This window comes from Dromiciops gliroides, chromosome 1 (assembly GCF_019393635.1).
Source record: "Dromiciops gliroides isolate mDroGli1 chromosome 1, mDroGli1.pri, whole genome shotgun sequence".
Taxonomy (NCBI): Eukaryota; Metazoa; Chordata; class Mammalia; order Microbiotheria; family Microbiotheriidae; genus Dromiciops; species Dromiciops gliroides.
The window spans coordinates 543763005-543786599 of NC_057861.1; the positions used below are offsets into that span (position 1 = coordinate 543763005).

Sequence of the window (23595 nt, forward strand, 5' to 3'; positions counted from 1 at the left end):
ACTGAGGCTGAGAGAAGAGAAATTATTTGCCCAAGAGCTAGTTAGTGGTAAAACAGGGACCAGACTCCCAATCTGGTGAGTGTTCTTTCTGCTCTACCAAATGGCCTTCCTCAACAGAGGGAAAATAAGAAAGACAGAGATTGGGCAAGAACAAGACACAATGATAACTTGAGGAACTTGAGCAGTAAAGGACTGAAACTGGGAAGGGAAATCTTCCTTTCTTTGCCTCCCCTTAAGTCTATGACTTCTAGTAATAGAAAAATAAATCAAACTTAGCATTGATAGAGAATCCATGGTGAGGAGATTTCTGTTTCTTAGGAGAGGGGCACGCCCCTCAAGCAGGGTACCCCACTTCGTTACAGGGAGCAGAAGAAGCTAAGAGCAGAGAGGAAGTATGAGGGCCCCTACGGGGCCAGGAACCAAATCAGCTTAGCATTTGCCCTGGGTAGAGGAAACCCAACCCTGACAAAAAAGCCCTGGCTTCCACTAGACCTATTTTAAGGGAGGAATCTGTCCAATTTAGAAATCTGAGGGGGATCCTAATAGTTGACAGCCAGCACCCAGGCCCAGGGAAGGTCGGCTACTCAAATTACAAATTAAACATATGCCTACCCAGCAGAAGGGATACAGACAGTGCTGTAGACAGAAGGGACACAGACAGGCCTGTCACAGCACGTCTGTCACATTCTCCTGCGTTGACCTTGGAAGAATCTGGCTCCAAGACCTTAACTTCCAGGCTCAGAAGCCCTGCCCATCCAGCCAAGGAATGGCTATTTCAAGCAGAAAGGGGCACAATCTGTGCTAAAACCCACTCTGAGACCTCACAATGATGCTCCTGGTGTGTGTGGTCTAGATTCTGGACTAACAGGCCAGTGGCAATCAGAGGAGCAGTCTTGACACTAGCTGGGTCAAAGAGAAGATGTTTTCCCCCCTGCATCATGCAAGATAAGGAGATAGATAGGATAGTGTAGTGGAAAAGTGCCCTAGTTTGGAAATAAGGAAAACTGGATTCCAATCCTAACTCCATCACTCACTACCTGTGTCACCTTAGACGACAATAACTAAACATTTATTAAGCACCTCCTATGTGCCAGGCACTGTGCTAAGTGCTGGGTATACAAAAAGAGGTAAAAGACAGTCCCTGTCCTTAAGCAGTTTCCAAGGTTCAGTTTCTTTGTCTGTGAAATGGAGGAATTTAACCAAATGTTTTCTGATGTCTTTCCTGTTCTGATATTAGATAAATTAACGAGTGAACCTGAGGCCTTCTTTAATAAAGCTTGGATTTATCTTTCCAGCCTTTTGGGGGCACTCTGACAATCTATCCAACTAGAACTATTTGAGGTACAATGGAAAAAGCCTGGCTATGGAGTTAGAAGACCCGAGTTCAAATTCTACCTCTGATGTCAACAACCTATGTGACCCTGATTTGTAAACCCAAGGGCTGACCCTGGCAAGTCACTTCAGTAAAATGACCCTGTGAATCCCTTAGCTATTCTGAGCAATACAATGATCCAAGACAATTCCAAAGGACTCACGATGAAAAATGCTCTCTACCCCCAGAGAAAGAACTGATGGAGTTTGAATGCAGATCAAGGCATACTTTTTTTACTTTATTTTTCTTTTTTTGTTTGTTTGTTTGGTTTTCTCTCTCTCTCTCTCTCTCTCTCTCTTTTGGTCTGCTTTCTTTTGCAACATGGATAACATGGAAATGTATTTTGCATGACTTCACATGTATAATCTATGTCAAGCTGCTTGCTTTCTCAAGGAGGGAAGCGGAGAGAGGAAGAGAGAAAATTTGGAATACATATTTTTCAAAAACAAATGTTAAATTTTTTACATGTAATTGAGAAAAATAAAATAGAATAAAATCTATGTATGAACAAGATATATACAAGATCAATTGGATATAATCAATAGAAGGAAGGCAATAGAATTAAAAGGGATTGGAAAAAGCTTCCTGTAGAAGGTGAGATTTTATCAGGGGCTTGAAGGAAGCCAAGAAGCAGAGATAAAGAGGAAGAGAAGTTCAGGCATGGGAGCTGTTCAGTCGTTTTTCCATTGTGTCTGACTTCTTGTGACCTTATTTGGTATTTTCTTGGCAGAGATACTGGAGTGGTGTCTAAGGCCAGATTTCAACTCAGGAAGATAAGTCTTCCCCACAGGCCTGGGACTCTATCTGCTGCACCCCCTACCTGCCTTCATGCATGGGAGAAAAGCAATGAAAAATACCTGGAGTCAGGAGTTGGAGACTCTTCAGAGTCACTGAATTAAAGTGGGAGCAGAGTAAGGCATAAGAAGACTGGAAAGCTTGGGGAGGACAGGTCATAAAGGGCTTTGGACACCAAAAAGAGGATTTTGTCCTTGACCCTAGAGTGTGGGTAACAAGGTCAAGCCTGTGATTAAGGAAGAGGATGGATTACCAAGCATCTGAGGTCCCTCTGAGTCTATGATCCTACAAACCTGCTGACCATTCTTCAGACTTAGCCCAGCCTTGATCATTTTCTCTCCTTACTCACAATGTCCCTGGCGCCATCCTTTATTATCTTCATGTCTCTATGTGCTTTATGATTGGCTCATGCCAATCTCGACATCTGAAGTTCTCTCTATTATATCCCATCCTGTCCTTCAAGGGTCAGCTCAGGTTCCCTCTCTTACTTAAAGCCTTTCTCTATCTCCCCAGCCAAAAGTCACCCCTTCTTCCTTGAATCTCTCATTTACTCTCTATCTGCTCTTGGCACATATCACCTTCTAACTCATGTTATAGAGTTACTGATTTCTCTGTATTCTGTGTCATTTGAGGGGCAGCCTACTTAAGTTATGAAATGTTCATCACAGGTGGGCTGCAGGGAGTTGAGGGGTTTTTTATCATTCATTCAGTCAAGCAACACACATTTATTAAGTGTCTACTATGTGTGTAGGCACTAGGAATGAAGCATCACTTGAAGACCATCTACTAATCATAGAAGGGGTTTGATCTTCATCAATGAAGTCATGGATCCTTGAAATACTGAAGTAAAGTCAGTCAGCAAATATTTATTGAACACCTACTATATGCCAGTCATTGTGCTAAGCACAGGGGTTACAAAGAAAGGCAAAAAGACAGTCCTTGCTCTTAAGGAACTAGCAGACTAATGGGGGAGACAACATGTAAACCACACACTGGGGATAAAGCATTACTTGAAGACCACGTGAAGTCACAGAAAGGTTTTGATATTCATTGGCAAAGCCCCAGATCCCTGAAATATTGAAGTAAAGTCAGTCAATAAACATTTTTTAAGCACCTACTATGTGCCAGTCACTGTGCTAAGCATTGGTAAAATGAAGAAAGGAAGGGGCATCTGGGTGGCGCAGTGGATAAAGCACCAGTCCTAGAGTCAAGAGGACCTGAGTTCAAATCTGGACTCAGACACTTGACACGTACTAGCTGTGTGACCCTGGGCAAGTCACTTAACCCTCATTGCCCCGCAACAAAAGCAAAAAACAAAACATAACAAAGACGAAGAGAGGTAAAAAGATAGACCCTGCCCTCACAGAGCTCACAGACTAATGGGGGAGATAATATGATCTGAACTCATGAAGAGGAGTCTTCCTGACTCCAGACCCCACATTCTATCCACTGTCCATTAGCTTCCCATGGTCATATGGTCAGTGCCCAATAATATTTTTGAAGACTGATAATTTGATTATGAGGAAGGTTATTCCAGAGAACATAGTGTATTGATTTGAAATAACAGATTTGCGCAGTGTTTTGCATTAGGTAAAACCCTCTCCTTTTTAGAACTGATCAATCAATTAATCAATTAATCAGTGTTTAATAAGCACCTACTATATGCCAGGCACTATGCTACGTACTGGGATATAAAGTATAAAGACAGGCATACACCGTCCCTATACTCAAAGAGCTTGAATTCTAATGGGGAAAACAAAAATGCAAGTAACTCTACATGTAAGACATATACAGACTAGATGAAAAGTAAACTGAGAAGGAAAGACACTAGAAGCTGTGGGTACTTGGGAAAGCCTCCTGCAGATAAATTTAAGCTGAGTCTCGAAGGAAAACAGGGAAACCCAGAAGTGGTGGTCAAGAGGTGGAGGAAACTCAGAGGTGGCCTGGGAAACAGCCAGGCCAAAGGCAGGCAGAAGATGGAACTTGGTGTTCCAGGAACTGCAAATAGGCTGGTGTAGCTAGATTGTATGTAGATTGTTATGAAGATCTTCTAGTGCTCAAAAGAGGAGATTATACTTGATCCTATAGGTAACACTGAGTCACTGGAATTCAATGAACTGGAAAGTCAAACCTACAATTTAGAAAAATCACTTTGGTAGCCAGTGGGGAGGATGGTTTGAAGTTGGGAGAGACTTGAGGCCAACGGAACAGTTTGAAGGTCATTACAATAATTTGGTGAGAGGGGAGGAGAGCCTCAAGCAGGGTAGGAGCTCTATCAGTGGAGAGAAGGGGACATATATGAGAGATGTTGTGAAGGTAGAAATGACAAGAGCTGGCAACTGATTGGATATGTAGCGTGAGGAGTCAGGATGATACTGAGTTTGCTGGCAGGGAGTCCAGGAAATATTCAGGTAAGGGGAAATTTTGGGGAGAAAAATGTGAGGTTTTTTTTTCATGTTGAGTTTAAGATGCCTTGAAACATGCCCCAAATCAAGGAATTTTCAAGCTAAAAATGACATTAGTGATCACGGGATAACAGGTTAAGATGGAAGGGAACCTTCCCGGTCAAATATTCCAAATTCCTCCATTTACAATGCTTAGAAAGATTGAAAGGCATGACCAAAGTTATGGAGCTAGTAAAAAGGACAGAGCCAGAATTTTAAGCCAGGTCCTCTTATTACAAATCTAGTATTTTTTTCCCATTGTACCAGGAGATCCAGACTTATTTTTATAAATAGGGAAACTAAGGTTCAGATCAAGGAAAATAAGTTGCCCCAAATCACACAGAGAGTGTCAGTGACTAGAATCCAAGTTTCTGGATCCCCAGAAACTTCTCACTAAACTATCTTGTACTGTAGGCTTCCAATTCTTACTAGGTTAGACAGGACTTATATAGCCTGAACAGCCAACCATCTGAGCTCTGCCTCTGGAGGTGCCTGGCCTTATTTTGAACACATGACATTCAACCAAGGAAAAGGTAGGCACTGGCCTCTCAGTCTCACCCCATGAGAGATCTCTTTTGGGGTCCACATGATGCCAATTTGAAAAAAACAGATATGTTACTGACCTGTGACGAGTAGCACACTCCATTTCAATGTCTTCAAGATGAAATTCGGCCCATGGATCAGGCATGTGTTTTGCTTTCTCAATGGCATGTTTCCAAGTTTCCTGCATAAGTTAGGAAAATAACCAGAAAGTTAGGAAAAGAACCAAACCACATCCCAATTTAATCAGAGCAGCCTTACTTTCTTCTGAACTTCTTACTCCCCCAGATTTCTTCCCTCTCTGGGCCAGGTGTGAGTTCAGGAAAAGAAAACAATCGTACTCATTATGCTTTTCAAGAATGGTTTACTAAAGCACCTTCAAATCCTGGGTGTAGAAACAAGATTTTCAAAAAGTGTCCAAAGGTGTAGGACTTCTATTACAGTAATTTCTGTTTCTCTAGTGTGATTAGAAATGGTTAATTAGTATAGGATTCAGCAAGATTAACCCTACTGAGACTGCTTCTTATAAACTGACTCATAGTTAACGAAGTATCTTAGCATTCTTTTGACCCTTTGTCTACTACTTTTTTTTTTTTGGTGAGGCAATTGGGGTTAAGTGACTTGCCCAGGGTCACCCAGCTAGTAAGTGTTAAATGTCTGAGGCCAGATTTGAACTCAGGTCCTCCTGAATCCAGGGCTGGTGCTCTATCCACTGCACCACCTATCTGCCCCCTACTACTTTTAATAGTTATATAATGGTTGTATCTTCTATTTTGCACTGACAAAATTGGCCAAAAAATGTGACTGTTAAGTAAATATGATCTAAATATCAAGAAGACCTTTGATGCAAAGGAAAATGCATTGACTATGGTGTCAAATGAACTGATTTCAAACCCTGCATCTAACACTCACTACCTATGTGACTGTGGGTAATTCATTTTACATTCCTGGGCCTGAGTATTCTCATTTGTAAAATGAGAGGGTTGGAATCTATGGCCTTTGAGGTAGGTACCTTCCAACTCCAGAGCTATGCTATGATGAATAACAATTTTTGATCCAGTTTGTGACTGACATTCTCAGATTGTGATCCCAGCCTAGAATTCAGCCCAGAACTCTCCTCTTACCTTCACTTTAAAACAAACAAACAGAAACCAGGCTGGGCATGGTGGTACATATCTATAAACCTCAGCTACTGGGGAGGCTGAGATTGGCAGATCTTAAGTTTGGAAATTATGAATTGCAGTGGGCTAATAATGGGGAACCTGCACAAAGTTTTAGCATTAATATGGTGGATCCCAGGGAGGGGCAGACACCAGGTTGCCTAATGAGCCATGAACCTGCCCAGGTAGGAAAATGGACAGTCTCATACTGATCAGTAAAGAGGGTTTTGGCCCCTGAGTAACCTCTGAACTTCCACAGCCTGGACAAGATGAGGAACCTGAGATGACTTTATAAGAGTGATATAGAAGGAAGATAGGAGTACAATTTTCACAATGACCATAATAATCTAAAGGAGAATGGCACTCAAAGGCATGAGAACTCATTAATTGCAGCAACCTATGCTGACCTCAGAGGAGTCACAATGAATCCTCCCTTACTCCTGGCTGAGCAGTGGTGAATCATAGGTACAGAATGAAGTTGACATGGTCAGAGATCTATGGTCCAAATGAAAATGTGTTTTGTTTTTTTTAAATTAATAAAGTATTTTTCCCTGTTACATGTAAAGATAGTTCTCGACTTTTGTTTATACAAGCTTTCCAATTTCAGATTTTTCTCCCTCCCTCCCCCCTCCCCTAGACAGCAGGTAATCTGACATAGGTTATATATATATATATATATATATATAAAAATGTGTTAAGATTTCTTAACTGTCATGCTTTGTTACAGGGAGGGTCACGAGAAGGTAAAGGGGTGTTCATTGACAAGTGAGAGCAATGCTTTTTAAAAAGGCATCAATAAAATATTTAAAAAGAAAAGTCTTAACCCAAGAGGGCTACACTTTCCTGGTTTCCCCAAAGAAAAATTTACTATATAAGGAGAAAAGTCACCAGGGCTTTCCTATTGCCAGGTAGATTCTAGAGATAATTTAGAGATAATTATCTAGTCCTAGTCCATCCAGGACTCAGAAAACTGAAATTATTTTGCAATGGCATGTTAGTTTTAGAGAACTACTCATTGATTGCATTTTTAAAAAGTTGAAGAGAGATTTCATTTCACAAAGTCTCCTTTCAGCCTCTGTTTTGAAAAGGACCTTTATGTTCCTTCTAGGAATTATTTTTTCCTTTAACTTCCCTTTAATTATTCTCCCCACCACCACCTCAAACCAAGGCTAGCTATAAGGTATCAATTTACCATTCAATTCAGCATTTTAAAAATGTTCTTACTCTTTGCAAAACATGGTTAGGTTTAGTGGTGGCAAAAGATTGGGAACACGAGGGAGTGTCCATCAATATTGGAATGGCTGGAACAAGTTATGGTGTAGTAAGAAATCACGAAGAGCATGGTTTCAGAGAAACTTGGGAAGACTTGTATGAACTGATGCAGAATGAAAGGAGCAGAATTAGGAGCAATATTGTCAAGACAAACAACTTTGGATTTTAGGAACTCTGATCAACACAATGACCAAATGTGATTCTAGAGGTTGTAAGAGGGAAAAAATGCTAACCACCATCAACTCAGAGAACAGACTGAGACATATAAATTTATTGGGAGATTTTGTTTTGTTTGACTATATGTTTTGGGTTTTTTTTTAATAATTTTTTTCTTTTTTTTTGGCGGGGCAATGGGGTTTAAGTGACTTGCCCAGGGTCACACAGCTAGTAAGTATCAAGTGTCTGAGACCGGATTTGAACTCAGGTACTCCTGAATCCAGGGCCGGTACTTTATTCACTGTGCCACTTAGCCGCCCCCTAAATAAATTTTTTTTTGGTGGGGCAATGAGGGTTAAGTGACTTGCCCTGGGTCACACAGTTAGTAAATGTCAAATGTCTGAGGCCGGATTTGAACTCGGGTCCTCCTGGATCTAGGGCTGGCACTTTATCCACTGCACCACCTAGCTGCCCTCTGACTATATGTTTTAAATGGGGTTTGTGTTTCTCTTGCTGTTTCATTTCGGGTGAGAGATGGGAGAGAAGGAGATAGGAGGAAGAGATTTTGAATCTGAAAATAAAATAAAATTTAATTAAAAAATAAACAAAATACCATTCTAGGACCTGGGATTCTGATGACAAAACAGGATTTATCCTTTATCTATTTATCTTTAGATCACATTTTATTCTACGTATTTACAATAATACCTTTCCTTCCCTATTTATTCAGAGGGAGCAAACATACCAATCTTTCCCATGATACCTTATAATTATCAGTGAAGCTAAAATGTCTGTTTGGACTAAAAAGAGTGATCCTGTTGGTGCTTAATGGACTTTCTTCTTTTTTTTAAATTAAGTTTTATTTTTTGAATCAACAGAAAACCAGATTTTTCCCCTTCCCCACATTGAGAAAGAAAAACAAAATCCTTTTTAGAAAATAGTATGGTCAAGCAAAACAAATTAATATTTTGTTCATGTCCAAAAATGTATTGCACCCTAAAGGTCCATTACCTTTCTCTTCAGAGGTGGGTAGCAAGTTTCAAAATCAGTCCTCCTCTGGAATCATGGTTGGTCACTGACTTAATAGAGTTCTATCGTCTTTCAAAGTTTTCTGTCTTTACAATATTATTGTTATTATTTAAAGTGATCTCCTTCAGATTCATTTCACTGTCAATTTATGCAAATTTTCCCAAGTTTCTCTGAAACCATCCCTTTCATCATGTCATATCATAATTGTTTTCTATCCTATTAACATACCATAATCCATCTAGCCTTTTCCCAACTGATGGGCTTTGATGAACTTTCCATGATTTTAAAATCTCAGAGAGTTCTTGGAATGGGCTTTAGAACATGTCTAGACCATCCTTGTACCCTTTATAAACCCTTGACTGTGCAAACATACTTCTCAGGCCTTGGACACCCTTTCCCCCTCTGCTCTTGTTCCATACATGATACAGTTGCCATCAAGAATGGTTTTCTGCCTATTAATTGTCTCCATTTTATATCTGGAAATAAAAGCAACACACTAACAGTAAAACCCATCATTTCTATAACCTTGATCTAGTTCTTAGACCTAGAGCTAGAAGGGTTCTCAAAGCCAATCTAATCCTTTCATTTTATGGATTTTAGGGGGGAAAAACAACAACCAATTGTGACTGAGAAAAGGTATGCATCTTGCCCAGTCACAAAAAGGCAGCTAAGAGAAAGAGCTGAGAGAGAGGTGGACATGGAATCAGGAAGAACTGAGTTAAAATCTGGCTTCAGGCACCTACTATGATCGTGGTCAAATCACTTAACCTCTTTCTGGTTCAGGATAATAATAATACTAGCAATTATTGCCTCTAGTGGTTATGTGAGGATAAAATGAATTATTTGTGAAGTATTTGGCAAACCTTAAAGAGCTACATAAATGCTAGCTAATCTGAATACGAGTCAGAGGCAGGATTTAAACCCAGAGTCTATGCTTTTTCCACAGCAATTCTATCTATAAAGTTTCATCGCTGTGATTTCAAGAGACACTCTAATTTAAAGTCAATTAAATCAAGGGGCAGCTAGGTGGCGCAGTGGATGGAGCACTGGCCCGGGATTGAGGAGGACCTGAGTTCAAATCCAGCCTCAGATACTTGACACTTACTAGCTGTGTGACCCTGGGGCAAGTCACTTAACCCTCATTGCTCCACAATAAAAAAATAAAAACCAAAACATTAAAAACCCAAAACAAAACAAAAAACAAACCAAAAAAAGGGTCAGCTAGGTGGTGCAGTAGATAGAGCACTGGCCCTGGAGTCAGGAAGACCTGAGTTCAAATCTGGCCTCAGACACTTTAACACTTACTAGTTGTGTGACCCTGGGCAAGTCACTTAACCCCAATTGCTTCACTAAAAAAGAAACAAAAAACAAATAAAGTTAATTAAATCTAATTAAGTCCATGACCAACCATGACTTCAGAGGACTGATTATGAAACATGTTAACTGCCTCTGAAGAGAAAGATGATGGACCTTTAGGGTGTAGAGAATTATCAAATAATCTCACTTTTTGGGAGAAAAATAAATCTAATATAAAGTACATCTAATATATCACAAATATGGGATATATAACATAATCTAACTCCAAAGTATTTAATATTTGACTCACACTCTACTGCCTAAGTGAATGAAGGTATAACCTTTTCTAAGATAAATATTATCAGCATCAATGTGAAGTTACTTTCTCCTTTATTCTCTACAACAGAGAAAGAAAACAACTTCCCATTTTAAGATTAGTGAAGGCTCCAGGTTTAGTGAATCAAAATCATTATGCAAATCTTGCTAAAACTAACAAGAGGGCCCAGACAACCTTAAATGACAACAGGCAACGCTTAGAGTAGCTGTGACCTAATTGTTTTAATTAACTTTTTGTTTTGTTTTTACATCGTCTTTATTGCCAAATATGCCCTTCCTAACCAATCCTTTATAACAGAATTAAAAAAAAACAAACAAAAACCAAACAGATCCATGAAATGAACCATCAAGTGCATTTGACAATATATGTAATACCCCACACCCACAGTTCCCCTAGGTCTAATTTTTGAAGGCTAGAGAGACAGGGACTAGACCTATGACATCACTGGTGTATGGAAACTCCCTGGTAAGGAGACTTCTCACAATGCATATCGATACTTTCTTATTTTCTCGGCAAATTACAGCTTTAAGGAATAGCCTAGGGCACAGAGAGGTTATGAAACAGGCCCAGGACATCCTGTTCAAGATGTATGCAAGGCAATTAGAGATTTGAGATTAGAGGTCAGCAAAGAAATTAGGGCAGGAAAGGTAGATTTGAGAATCATAATAGAGACATAATGGGAGCTGAGATCACCAACTAAAGTAGTAGAAGAGATGAAGGCCCAGGACAGAACTCTGAGGGGCACCTAGGCTGTGATCTGTATAAAGAATTAAAAAAAGGGTAGAAAACCGTATAAACAGATACAAAGCAAAGAAAACAGAACCAGAAAAACAATATGCTCAATAACTACCACAGCATAAATGAAAAACAACACTAAAAAGTATCTAAATTCAGATGAATTGAAATAAACAATCTTGGATCTGGAGAACTGAATATGAAACACACTTCTCTCAGTATAGAAGTGGGGGTTGGGGCATTATGGGCACAGAATGTTGTATTTTCAGGTACAGTTGGTTTGTGTCCCTTGATTTTGCTTGTTTTTCTTTTTCACAAGGAAGGTTTCTTAGAAAAGGGAGGAGGGTAGCAGTAAATGACTTAAGTAAAGAAACAAGTATAAAAATAAAACTAAGAAATAATAATTTTTTAAAAAGCAGGGCCAGTAGCTATTGTTCTCTATAAATTGCTTTCTGAAAACTGGACAAATATAAGGGCATAGATTAAAACAAAACCCTTATCTTCCCAAGAATTCATTGAGCCTCTGAACGTTTTGTTCCCCGGGAAAGATTCCAGAATACTAAACCAGCAAACACATCCTGTATTGACTGACTCAGGTGTATTCAGCTATGCGCAGCACAACAGAAGTCCACATGAGTATGACTGGCCCCACAAATGGACAACTGATTTACCAACCAGTCTCCCTTTACTAGAACACACTGATCCCCCTTGCTAGTCCACTACCCCTTTCATGGTCCCCCAGGCATAAAGTCCATTTCCTCTCTACCCCATGGAAGGATGTCCTTTGTTCCCTGCCAGGTGGCAACAAGTAAAATCTTCACAAAGGTTCCAGCTGTAGCTTTCAACAAGGGAATGCTGGGGAGGGGAAGGGAGTAATAAAAAGAAAAGAGAAAAAGACATTTTTCAAAAATCACTTTGATGAATTTTTAAAATATAGATTTAAATGTTCTGATTTACCTCTCCTGGCTCTTCAGGACATAAAAAACCCACAAGTATTTAAACCTAAGATGCCCTCTTCTCTCCTTTTTTTCTTTCCTCCCTGCTTGCAGGCAACAATTCACCTTCTCCCCTGAGGAAAACTGTATGGGCTTTTGCTCCACGGATGGAAACAAATCAAGTTGAAACTAGAAGCATTTTAATGAGTGTTGACCACTGGCCCAGAAGGGGTCTAGATAATGTCTCAAAATTAGATGAAAGCAACTCTGTAAGAGTGAATTAAGGGGGCAGCTAGGTGGCGCAGTGGATAGAGCACCAGCCCTGGAGTCAGGAGTACCTGAGTTCAAATCCAGCCTCAGACACTTAACACTTACTAGCTGTGTGACCCTGGGCAAGTCACTTAACCCCCACTGCCTCACTTAAAAAAAAAAAAAAAGAGTGAATCAAGTCCTTTGCTGCCTCTTTTTCATTTATCAGGGAAGATCCAAAGCAATGTCCACAGGGTGCGAGAAAAGAAGGCGCTTTTCCTCTTTCTAAGTTTTTCAATATTTGGAGCACTTTCAACCGAGGATCTCAAATCACAATTTAATATTTGTTCTTAAAATCTGGGGAGACATGGGGAGTGCTGTGAAAACAGGTTAGGATGGGTGGGTGCTCATTAACTTGGAAAAGGCTGAACAAACAATATAATGAAATAACACTGCTTGTAAAATACAACAAACTGAAGAATTCAGAGAAAAGTGGGAAGAACTATGAACAGAAGCAGGGCAAAGAAAGCTAAAGGAGAAGAACAACATATTCAATATCACCATAAAGTAAATGCAGTAACTTCACAGGGCATAGATTTGGCACTAGAAAGGAATGGAGGAGTCTTCTAGTGCAAGCCTCCCATTTTACAGGTGAGGAAAATGAGACCTAGACAAGGACTTGCCCAAGGTCACAAAGAATTTCCGGAGAATAAATTCAGCACTTCTCTTGCAAATAAGCTCATTTTTAAAAATTTGAACCTATAGTCATAGGGAGCAGCTAGGTGGTACAGTGGATAAAGCATTGGCCCTGAATTCAGGAAGACCTGAGTTCAAATCCAGCCTCAGACACTTAACACTTACCAGCTGTGTGACCTTGGGCAAGTCACTTAACCCCAATTGCCTCACTAAAAAAAAAACCCCAAAACCCCCCAAAAAACAACAAATCCAGCCTCAGACACTTGACACTAGCTGTGTGACCCTGGGCAAGTCACTTAACTCTCATTGCTCTGAAAAAAAAAATGAAGAGTGAACCTATAGTCATAGTTCTCTCCACTGCACTTGTTATTGGGCTCCTGTTTTTTCAGTCACATCTATTCTTTGTGATCCCATTTGGGGTTTTCTTGGCAAAGACACTGGAGTGGTTTGCCATTTCCTTCTCCATTTAGATTTTACAGATGAGGAAACTGAGGCAAACAAGGTTAAGTGACATGCCCAGGATCACACAGCCTGTAAGTGTCTGAGGCCAGATATGAACTCAGGTCTTCCTGGCTACAGTCCTGGCATTCTATCTACCTCACCATTTAAATGCCCTCTACTGAACTATTTCTGCCTCTTCTCTGAAAAATACTGATAAACCCAAGCCACCACACCCATGTGCTCATAAGGTATCACATAAAATCCTCAGGGTGTCTGCTTGTTACTCTTCTTCTTCTCTCTAGCCACAGATTAAAAATCCATGAAATGCCCAGGTGTACACAAGTGCCAAACCTCCACTCTCTCCAAGGGTTAAAGACAAAAGTGAGATCTATTCCATCATTCCCATCATTTGTGGGATGGAGGGGTGGTGGCGGCAAGAGACACAGGGAGCTGAGGCATCTTATCCTTCATTTTAACTTGTCCCTACCTCCCCAACTTACTTACAGTAAGACATACATTTAAAGCAAATAAAAATCCATTTTTAAGAATTATACACACACACACACACACACACACACACACACACACACACGAAATAACTGAGATAACTTAAGATTCCAATCTAGGGAAGAAACCACACTTCTACTCTGCTAGGAAGTGAGAGGCTGCCCAGTGGAAAGAATAACAACTTGAGTCAGAAGAACTGGGTTTGTGTCTTAAATTTGCTACTTACTAGGTCTGTGACTCCTACATGGTAAAAATGAGCTGTTATCATCATCATTACTGTTACTAAGGAATACAAGTGCCAGTTAATTATAGTCATCAGACCAGAGCTTTTTAGTTTCATACTGAGGATGCAAAAAGGTAAATATGCTGAACCTGGTATCAGAGGATTTGGGTTCAAATCCCAACCCCATTTTGGACCTTGGGTAAATCACATCAGTTATTGGGTTTCAGTTTCCTCATTTATAAAATCATTAGATGATCCCTGTCCGGGGGGTAGCTAGGTGGCACAGTGGATAAAGCACCAGCCCTGGATTCAGGAGGACCTGAGTTCAAATCCAGCCGTAGACACTAGATACTTACTAGCTGTGTGACCCTGGGCAAGTCACTTAACCCTCATTGCCCCACAAAAAAACAAACAACAACAAGATGATCCCTGTCCAGCTCTAATTCTATGGATCCTATGAACTTTCATTCTCTTGCTCATTTATATCTCCTTGATACCACTCATTTACTTTTTTTTTAATTAATAAAGTATTTTATTTTTTTTCCATTACATGTAAAGATAGTTCTCAACTTTTGTTTATACAAGTTTTACAATTTCAGATTTTTCTCCCTCCCTCCCCCCCTCCCCCAGACAGCAGGTAATCTGATATAGGTTATATATATATATACACACATAATAACATTAAACATATTTCTGCATTAGTCATGTTATAAGAGAAAAAATCAGAGCAATGATGAAAAACCTCAAAATAGAAAAAAACAACAGCATCAAAAACAAAAGAAATAGTATGGTTCATTCAGCATCTATACTCCGCAGTTCTTTTTTTTTTTTCTTGGATTTGGAGATCCTCTTCCATCACAAGTTCCCTGGAACTCTTCTGTGCCATTGCATTGGTGAGAAGAATATAGTCCATCACAGTAGATCAACACTCAATGTTGATGATACTGTGTACAATGTTCTTCTGGTTCTGCTCATCTCACTCATCATCAGCTCATGCAAGATCCTCCAGGTTTCTCTGAACTCCTCCTGCTCATCGTTTCTTACAGCACAATAGTATTCCATTGTATTCATATACCACAACTTGTCCAGCCATTCCCCAATTGATGGGCACCCCCTCAACTTCCAATTCCTTGCCACCACGTAAAGAGCAGCTATAAATATTTTTGTACATGTGGGTCCCTTTCCCCCTTCCATGATTTCTTTGGGAAAAAGACCCAAAAGTGGTATTGCTGGGTCAAAGGGTATGCACAGCTTTATTGCCCTTTGGGCATAATTCCAAATTGCTCTCCAGAATGGTTGGATCAGTTCACAGCTCCACCAACAATGGATTAGTGTTCCAATTTTTCCACAGCTTCTTCAACATTTATTATTTTCCTTTTTTGTCATTTTAGCCAATCTGATAGGTGTCAGGTGGTACCTCAGAGTTGTTTTTATTTGCATCTCTCTAATCATTAGAGATTTAGAGCATTTTTTCATATGGGAATAGATAGCTTTGGTTTCTTCATCAGAAAACTGCCTGTTCATATCCTTTGACCATTTCTCAATTGGGGAATGACTTGGGTTCTTATAAATTTGATTTAGTTCCCTATATATTTTAGAGATGAGGCCTTTATCAGAAGTACTGGCCTCAAAAATTGTTTCCCAGCTTTCTGCTTCCCTTCTAATTTTGGATGCATTGCTTCTGTTTGTACAAAAATTTTTTAATTTAATGTAATCAAAATCATCCATTTTGCATTTTATGATATACTCTCACTCATTTACTTTTAACCAAATTGCTATTTAACCGTAAACTTTAGGATCCTGTTTTTAAGAAAGGGAGAAATCAATTGGTTGGATAGTATCATTTTCTTAATGGTTTCCTAACCCCCTGGCACCCCATTCAGAAATCTAAGGTCTCATCTGAACTTCCCATTCAAACAGTATTGAGGTGGTCACATGCATCCATGGGGGGTGAGGGGTGGGGGGGTAATTAGCAAAGAAGAATAGGAGGCAGAAGGGAAACTACTTCCTGGACAAGAAAAGCAGAAAAAAAAAAAAAAGGGGTTGGTCCTAAGGAAGAAGGGAGCTTTATTATTGTTCAGCCTGTGCACAGACATGCTATTGTAGTTGGGATTACAATAAGTGCTAGAGTTGGTTACTAAATTTGTAGGAATTTTGAGAGCTGGTTGTTTTTATTTTTAATTTTTAAAATTTTAATTGTTTTTCTTTACCAGACCTTTATTTTTTTCCATTTATATGTAAAGATAGTTTTCAACATTCACTTTTGAGTTCCAGATTTTTCTTCTACCCTCCCAAAGTCAGCAAGAAATCTGATATAGAAGAGCTGGTTGTTAAACACAGCCAATGCATAGTTCAAACAGCTAATGTACCAGTAATGTTATTGTTGTTTTAGAATTGGTGTCAACCACAATATAATGTATTTTCAATACACTGTCTAAATGAATGTGGCTTTAATAATAAATATTTGAAAGCAAACTTGTTCTATTTTGTTCTGATAATGCTAATATAGGGTTGGAAAGAAAGTCTTGAATAGTTGTGAGAAAAATTTCCTGAGCTCATCATTTGGCACTGTTTAAATAATCAACTGCAATTATTTCTTTGTTTTGTTTTTTGGGGGTTTTTTGGGTGAGGCAATTGGGGTTAAGTGACTTGCCCAGGGTCACACAGCTAGTAAGTGTGTTAAGTGTCTGAGGCCAGATTTGAACTCAGGTCCTCCTGACTCCAGGGTGGGTACTCTATCCACCGTGCCACCTAGCTGCCCCTGCAATTATTTCTTGATGGTTCAATATCTGAAATAAAGCAAGTTCATAATCTTAAAATATTTCTGGATATTGTTTTCTATTTATCATCAATCTAATAAAAATCAAATCAAGCTAGAAACCATAAAGAACTTAAAATTTATAGTTCTTTATAAGTAAAAAGAACTATTAAAATTAGTTGAGTACTGGGACTGAGATAGGTGCTATGCAACATACAAGATATTACTGTTATGGGGCATGCAAATCCTGCATTTTTCTCACTCCTACTCTGGTCTGGCAACGAGATTAGCCAATATTAATTCCTTATAAGACCTTGCTTTAATGACTGACATTCTTTTGTTTTTTGGTTTTTTGTGGGGTTTTTTGGTGAGGCAATTGGGGTTAAGTGACTTGCCCAGGGTCACACAGCCAGTAAGTGTTAAGTGTCTGAGGCCAGATATGAACTCAGGTCTTCTTGAATCCAGGGCTGGTGCTCTATCCACTGCACCATCTAGCTGCCCCAATGACTGACATTCTTGAAGAATTTTCATTACTTTTAAATGGACTGCAGTCAAGATAGACTAACATTCAGAAAGATCAAAATTAATCAAAACCACCTGAAGAGCTTTGGAAAATTTGAAAATTGGTTCTGGAAAACACGATTCTCATTGAAGATTTCATTAATAAAAATGATAAACTTAATGCTCTTCCTAGGCATGTTATAGAAAACATGCTTCAGCACATGAACTTATATTGTTTACTGTACGGAAAAAACAATGAATGTATTTTAAATAATTTGGATTTATTAGGACCATCTACTTAGACTTATGAATAACTATCTTCACAGTGGAGAGAGGGTGAAAAATATTTATGTTAAACTATAAAACATCAAACTGATTTGAATGATTATTGGGATTTTGTAAATATTGTAGAATCAAACAATGGTCCAATAACTGTAGCTCTACAAAAAAAAAAAGTTGGCAATATCATACTTGGTTGTGCTGAAGCAGAAAGAGGCTTCAGTTTAAGAATGTAACTTTCATGAGGGTGAGAAATAGGTTAAACAGTGTAACTAACATGTCACATTTAAGGACAATAAATTTATTGGGAAAAGAGCAGATTGGGATACAACTTCATTTATCAAAATCATGGTTGACTGCAACCATTGATTGGCTATGGATTTTCCAGTGCAATTTTCAAATTTTCCAAAGTTCTTTGAGTGGGTTCAATTAATTTTGAGCTTTCTGAATATTAGTTGGTCTTAACTGGAATGCATTTGAAAGAGTTTGGCAAAAATCAACAAAAGCAATCTTGGAGAATCAATTGACTATATGGAATTTATAATAAAGAGTATTGTATGTTTTTTATTATTGTTATATATCCTTTATATCAGCAAAATTTATAATAAGTAAATATATACATATACAACGGCAGCTAGGCAGTGGATAGAGTACCAGATTTGGAGTCGGGAAGACTTTGAGTTCAAATCCAGCTTCAGATACTGACTAGCTGTGTGACCCTGGGCAAGTCACTTAACCCTGGTTGCCTCAGTTTCCTCGTCTGTAAAATGAGGTAGAGAAGGAAACGGCAAACCATTCCATTATCTTTGCCAAGGAAACCCCAAGATGGGGTCATGAAAAGTCTGACATGACTGACATAACCGAACGATAAATACACACAAATACAAACACACATATACATTTTTTTTTTAAGGAAAGCTGATTGTTAAACCAGCACACCACTGCATTTTAACCCTGATACCAGAGTTTAACAGCTGTGAGTCCAAGCCAGTTTGGAATTGTGGCTATTATTTAATAATAATAATTATAACCTCTGCTTATATAATGCTTTAAGGTTTATGAAGCAATTTCCCTAAGACAACCTGTGAGTTAGCTCATACCAATATTAGTCCCACTTTACATGGTACTTAAGTCAAGCTAACAAGTCAGCAAATAAACATCTATCAAGTATCCATGGTATGTCAGGCATTGTGCTTAAGTGCTGAAGATACAAAGAAAGGTAAAAAATAATCCATGCTTTTAAGGAGAGCACAGTCCCGTGCAAACAACTAAATAGATGTATAGGATACATTGGAGGCAATTTCAGAAGGAAAGCACTAAAATTAAAGAAGACAGGAAAGGTCCTTGAAGAAAGTAAGGCTTTATCTGAGTCTTGAAGGAAGCCTGGAGGAAAAGGTAAGAAGAAAAGAAGCAAGGGGGTCAGCCAGTGAAAATGCAGAGTGTAGAGAATGGGAGAATCTTGTTAGAGCAAGGGGTCCTTAGATTAAAGAGTATATATGGAAGGGAGTAAGGCATAAGAAGACTGGAGAGCTAGTAGCTGGGCAAGGTTATGAAAAGCTCTGAACAACAAATAGAGGATTTTATATTTGATCCTGGAGAGTTTATTGAATAGAGCGGCGCATGGTTGGACCCACATTTTAAGAAAACCACAATTTATTCAACTAATAATTAACCACTGCAAATTTGGGCTGCTCCTAGGTTTTTCACTGTTATAAATATTTTTGTATAGATAGCTGTTTTTCCTTTCAGTAAGAAATAAATTACTTTAATGGGATTACTGTGTAATCAAGTTGCAACTCCACCATTAATATAGGTTTAAACTTGTTAACACACCTCCTCAATATTTATCCATTTAAAAATTATTTTTGGTGATTATGAGTGAAGTTGTTACTGTTCTTTTAAGTGATTATTTATAACTTGTGCTTCCTCTTTTGTAAATTGTTTGCTCATATTCTTTGACCACTAATCCACTGTGGGATGGGTGTTGTCCTTACAAATTTGGAACAATTTCTGGATTGCAAACTTTCATTGAATATATTTACCATGGATATTTCTTTCTCTAATCTGTTGCTTTTCTTTAGATTATATTTGGTTTCTATTCAGAGAATTTTAAAATCCATCTATCTTGTCCATAGTACTTTATTTCATAAGTTTATCAGGAATTTATTTTCTATCCACAACTGAGATAATGGTCCAAATAGAGGCTGTATGGAAATATAGGTTTCTGTGTCACCCTCTTCCCCCCACCCCCACTTTGAAAGGAAGAAAACCATAGAGTAAAATAAATAAATATTATGAATTTTTTAAAAAACCAACCCACTAATTATAAGTCATCTCGGTTTTATACAAGATGAATGGCAGCAGGGAGAGGGTGGATAGTGGAAGGATAGGGGAATGGAGGGAAGGTGGGGGGAGAAGAGGACAATTGTGAACTTCAGTAGAAGTATTCTTCATTCCTTTTTCTTCTAGTAATTGTTTTGGTTAACTCATTGATCCAACTGGAATTCAAGAGCTAGTATGCTGTGAGCTATGGATATAAACTTTATGGGTTTGGGGGCTATATTGTTTTTTCTTCCCATTCAATCTTTTGCTGCCCAGAGCAGCTTGAAGTTGAGGTTAATTTTACAATTTCTCTCTGCCCCTGCATAGCACCCATGAAATAGTGAAGGTTCTAAGGAGCCTCCTCACCCAGCCAAAAGGTGCAAACAGATGCAAGAAAGACAAATGGTCAGGAAACAGGGTAATCCACAATTGGCTCATGAGCCTCCAAATAAGCAAGAATTGGCTCTATCGGCATTTTCCTGGGTCTCATCTAGAAAGGAACCTAGAACCATACTTTTTAAGTACAGAATGATTTTGCTCATCACCATCAACAGAAAGGGAAAAAAACCCAACTTGTTTTACCAGATCCAGGAATGATGAACACAAATTGAGAAGAAACAAATTTAAGTTTGATGTCCTAACAACTAGACTTGCCCAAAAGTGCAAAGGGTTTGCCTTGAGAAGCAGTGAACTCCTCCTGCTTGGAGGTCTTCGGGCAAAGAGGCTGGATGAGCAGGCAGTCCATAAGCCATGACCACTTGCTGGGTACACTGAAGTGGGGATCGCCTTCGTGTATGGGGTCTGGACTACATGGCTGCTGAGTTCCCTTCCACTAACAAGCTTTTTTTCCCAGCTGGCCCTCAAATTCAATAACCAGCCACAGAGCTGCATTTAATTTTTAACACCAATACATGAAGAGGCCTTTGCAACTCTAGGCAAGCTGAGACCTGATCCTGTCATGGTGCCACTAATTAAACAAGGGCAGGGTAGGAGAGCTTAGTGTATCTCAAGAGAGATCTCGAACTGGTTTGAGAAGGAACCCTATGCTCAGAAAGAGAAATACCTTAATTGTCTTTGAGACTCATTTAGAATTATTAATCTTGACCAAGGTCACACAGTTAATAAGTAGCAGAGACAGAATTTGAACCAAGGTACTGTGACCCTAAATCCAGCATTCTTTTCACTGTATCCCAAGGGGCATCCCACATAGGAGACTCCCAGACAGATACTCACCTTAAAATGGAAGGAACTTCCAGGAGAAGAACTGGATCCATAGTCTTCATTCTTGATTAAGTTGCTGTAGTAGTTAGAGACCTTGGGATTAGCAATCTTGTTACAGCCAGGGTCATCTGTGATGGGACATATGTAGTAGCCATCCTCTCCATCACTGTCATCATCAGAAAAGCCAGCGTGATGGGAGTGAGGTGACCTGCTATTGTCAATGCCTTCCAGGCGGAAAATAAGGTCTTCGTCTGCCATGTTTGTGGGGTGCCCGTTTTACCCACGTGGTGGCTGGAGCAGCCAGAATGACAGGGCAAACTTGAAGAGTAGGTGCCTGCCAAGAGATCAAGACAAAGCAGTGAGTGCCCTTCAGTCAGAGGCATACATGTTTTCTAGGAACTTTACACAGGAAAGACTGCAGCAAACAAAACAAAACATCTACTAAGTTGACCACGAAAATAAACATCACCCCACAAACCTAGAACCTGAAAAGAATCAAGCTGACGACAGGCTAGATCCTCAGAACGACTTACTTTTCTAGAGGAGTCTTGAAAACCCCAGAGAGAAATAGGGGCAACTAATCCATACATAAGGATCCTGTCAGGACACACAACTTAATTTTAAAATGTAACGTTGCTATGCTTTACTGCATTTTATTCATTTTGTTAAATATTTCTCAATTACATTTTAATCTAGTTTGTATTTGCAGGCAGATTGTGCTACAATACGGCACTACAAAGGTACTGCTAAGGATGGATGGAGGAAAACTTAGTAGGATGAAATGATTATTACGGTCTCTCTAAGGCAGAGGGAGTTGGAGGTCTGAGATTATTTTATATGTGTGTACATGTATATATACACACATACACACTATATTTCAATGCAATTGGTTTTCTTTATAATCCTATGAATTTTAATTTAGGCATTTAAAATAGTAATAATAATAATAATGGCTAACAGTTGTGTTTACTATGTGCCAGGCTCTCTGCTAAATCCTTGAAAATAATTATCTCATTTGATCTTACACAAATCCGGGGAGATGGGTTATTATTCCCATTTTACAGATGAAGAAAATGAAGCAGAGGCTACGTGCTTTGCCCAAGGTTTTGAATTCAGGTCTTCTTGACTCCTGGGCCCAGTGTTCTATCAACTGTACCACCATTATTCTGAGGTGATCCAGACCCTTCACCAGACAGCCAAAGGGATCCACACCAAAAAAAAAAAGTTAAGAATCTGCTCTAAAGCAGCACTCCATGTCAGGGTTGTACTGAGTTATTTTTTTTTAATTAAATTTTTTTGTTATTCTGAACTTGACAAACATTTACAAAATGATCATTTACATACATATAGAACAACAACAACAAAAGAGGGTTATCTATAAAACATGAATCTCAAATTACTGCTTAGATATTCTTGGACATGTAGAAGAATAGTATTTTTAGTCTGGTCCTGCTAAGTCCACCAGATCTGGAACTTGAGACCCCCTCCCCCAATCTACTGTACTCATCTCTCTTTGGCTTGAGACATTTTTGTGTGCTTTTCATAGATCCCCGCAGTGGAGTTTCTTCTGAGCTCTGTAAACTCTTGAGGATAGTGACTGTCTTTTGCCCTTTTAAAAAAATATATCCTTAGTGCTTAGCACAGTATCTGACACATAGTAGGTGCTTAATATTAATTGATTGATTTTGATTAAAAAGTTGTCCCTCCCTGCCAAGCACAAATGTGTGACCATATCTGTTGTGCCTTGAGGTCAGCCCTGTAGTGTGACCAGGGAGTGGCTGGGGCAGAAAGAGGAAACACCTGCCAGGTCTAGTTTGGCCCAAGCATGGGAGTGAGAAAAACTGATATTCTTAGTCCTGGGGAGGTCACTAATCAGCAATGTGTATCTGGGCACATTTTAATTTCATTTTACTCCAGTTTCCTTATCTGTAAAAGGGAAGAATACTCCCAGTGCTACCTTTTTGTATCAAGACAATCCTGTCTTGTTTTTTTTTTTTAAAGGACAAAATAATATAGTACAAGTGGAATCCCTTTGAACTGTTATGATACAGAATGTAAATCAATTACTGCTGAGATTTTGTTCAGAAGGAACTGTTGTAATCTTTTCTTATTTCACTTTCAAATTATTTTCTGGAGTTTCCTTATAGGGAGCAGGATCAATTTCCTTACAGGTCACTGGACTCCCATCTTTAGGTCTATGTGATCCTAGCCTTGAACTGGGTTTCTAGTTTCTAGAGGATCTTTTGGAAGCCTTGGCCATTCTGACCACAGGCTGACACTTTATCTAGGACAGGATGGTCCCTCACTACAGGGAAACCTAAGCCAAG

General features: G+C 39.1%; 1 protein-coding gene across 4 annotated transcripts in view; it reads right to left on the minus strand.

The window, feature by feature from the left end:
- Nucleotides 1-23595, minus strand: part of EEF2K (eukaryotic elongation factor 2 kinase) — a 75241-nt gene that overhangs the window by 36984 nt on the left and 14662 nt on the right. For all 4 annotated transcript variants that reach the window (XM_043972388.1, XM_043972385.1, XM_043972398.1 and 1 more), the window contains exons 2-3: nucleotides 21281-21602; nucleotides 5235-5335 (exon numbers count right to left, since the gene is read on the minus strand). In XM_043972388.1, coding sequence (XP_043828323.1) covers nucleotides 5235-5335; nucleotides 21281-21526 — 347 coding nt within the window. In that variant the 5' untranslated portion in view covers nucleotides 21527-21602. The remainder of the gene's footprint in view (nucleotides 1-5234; nucleotides 5336-21280; nucleotides 21603-23595) is intronic.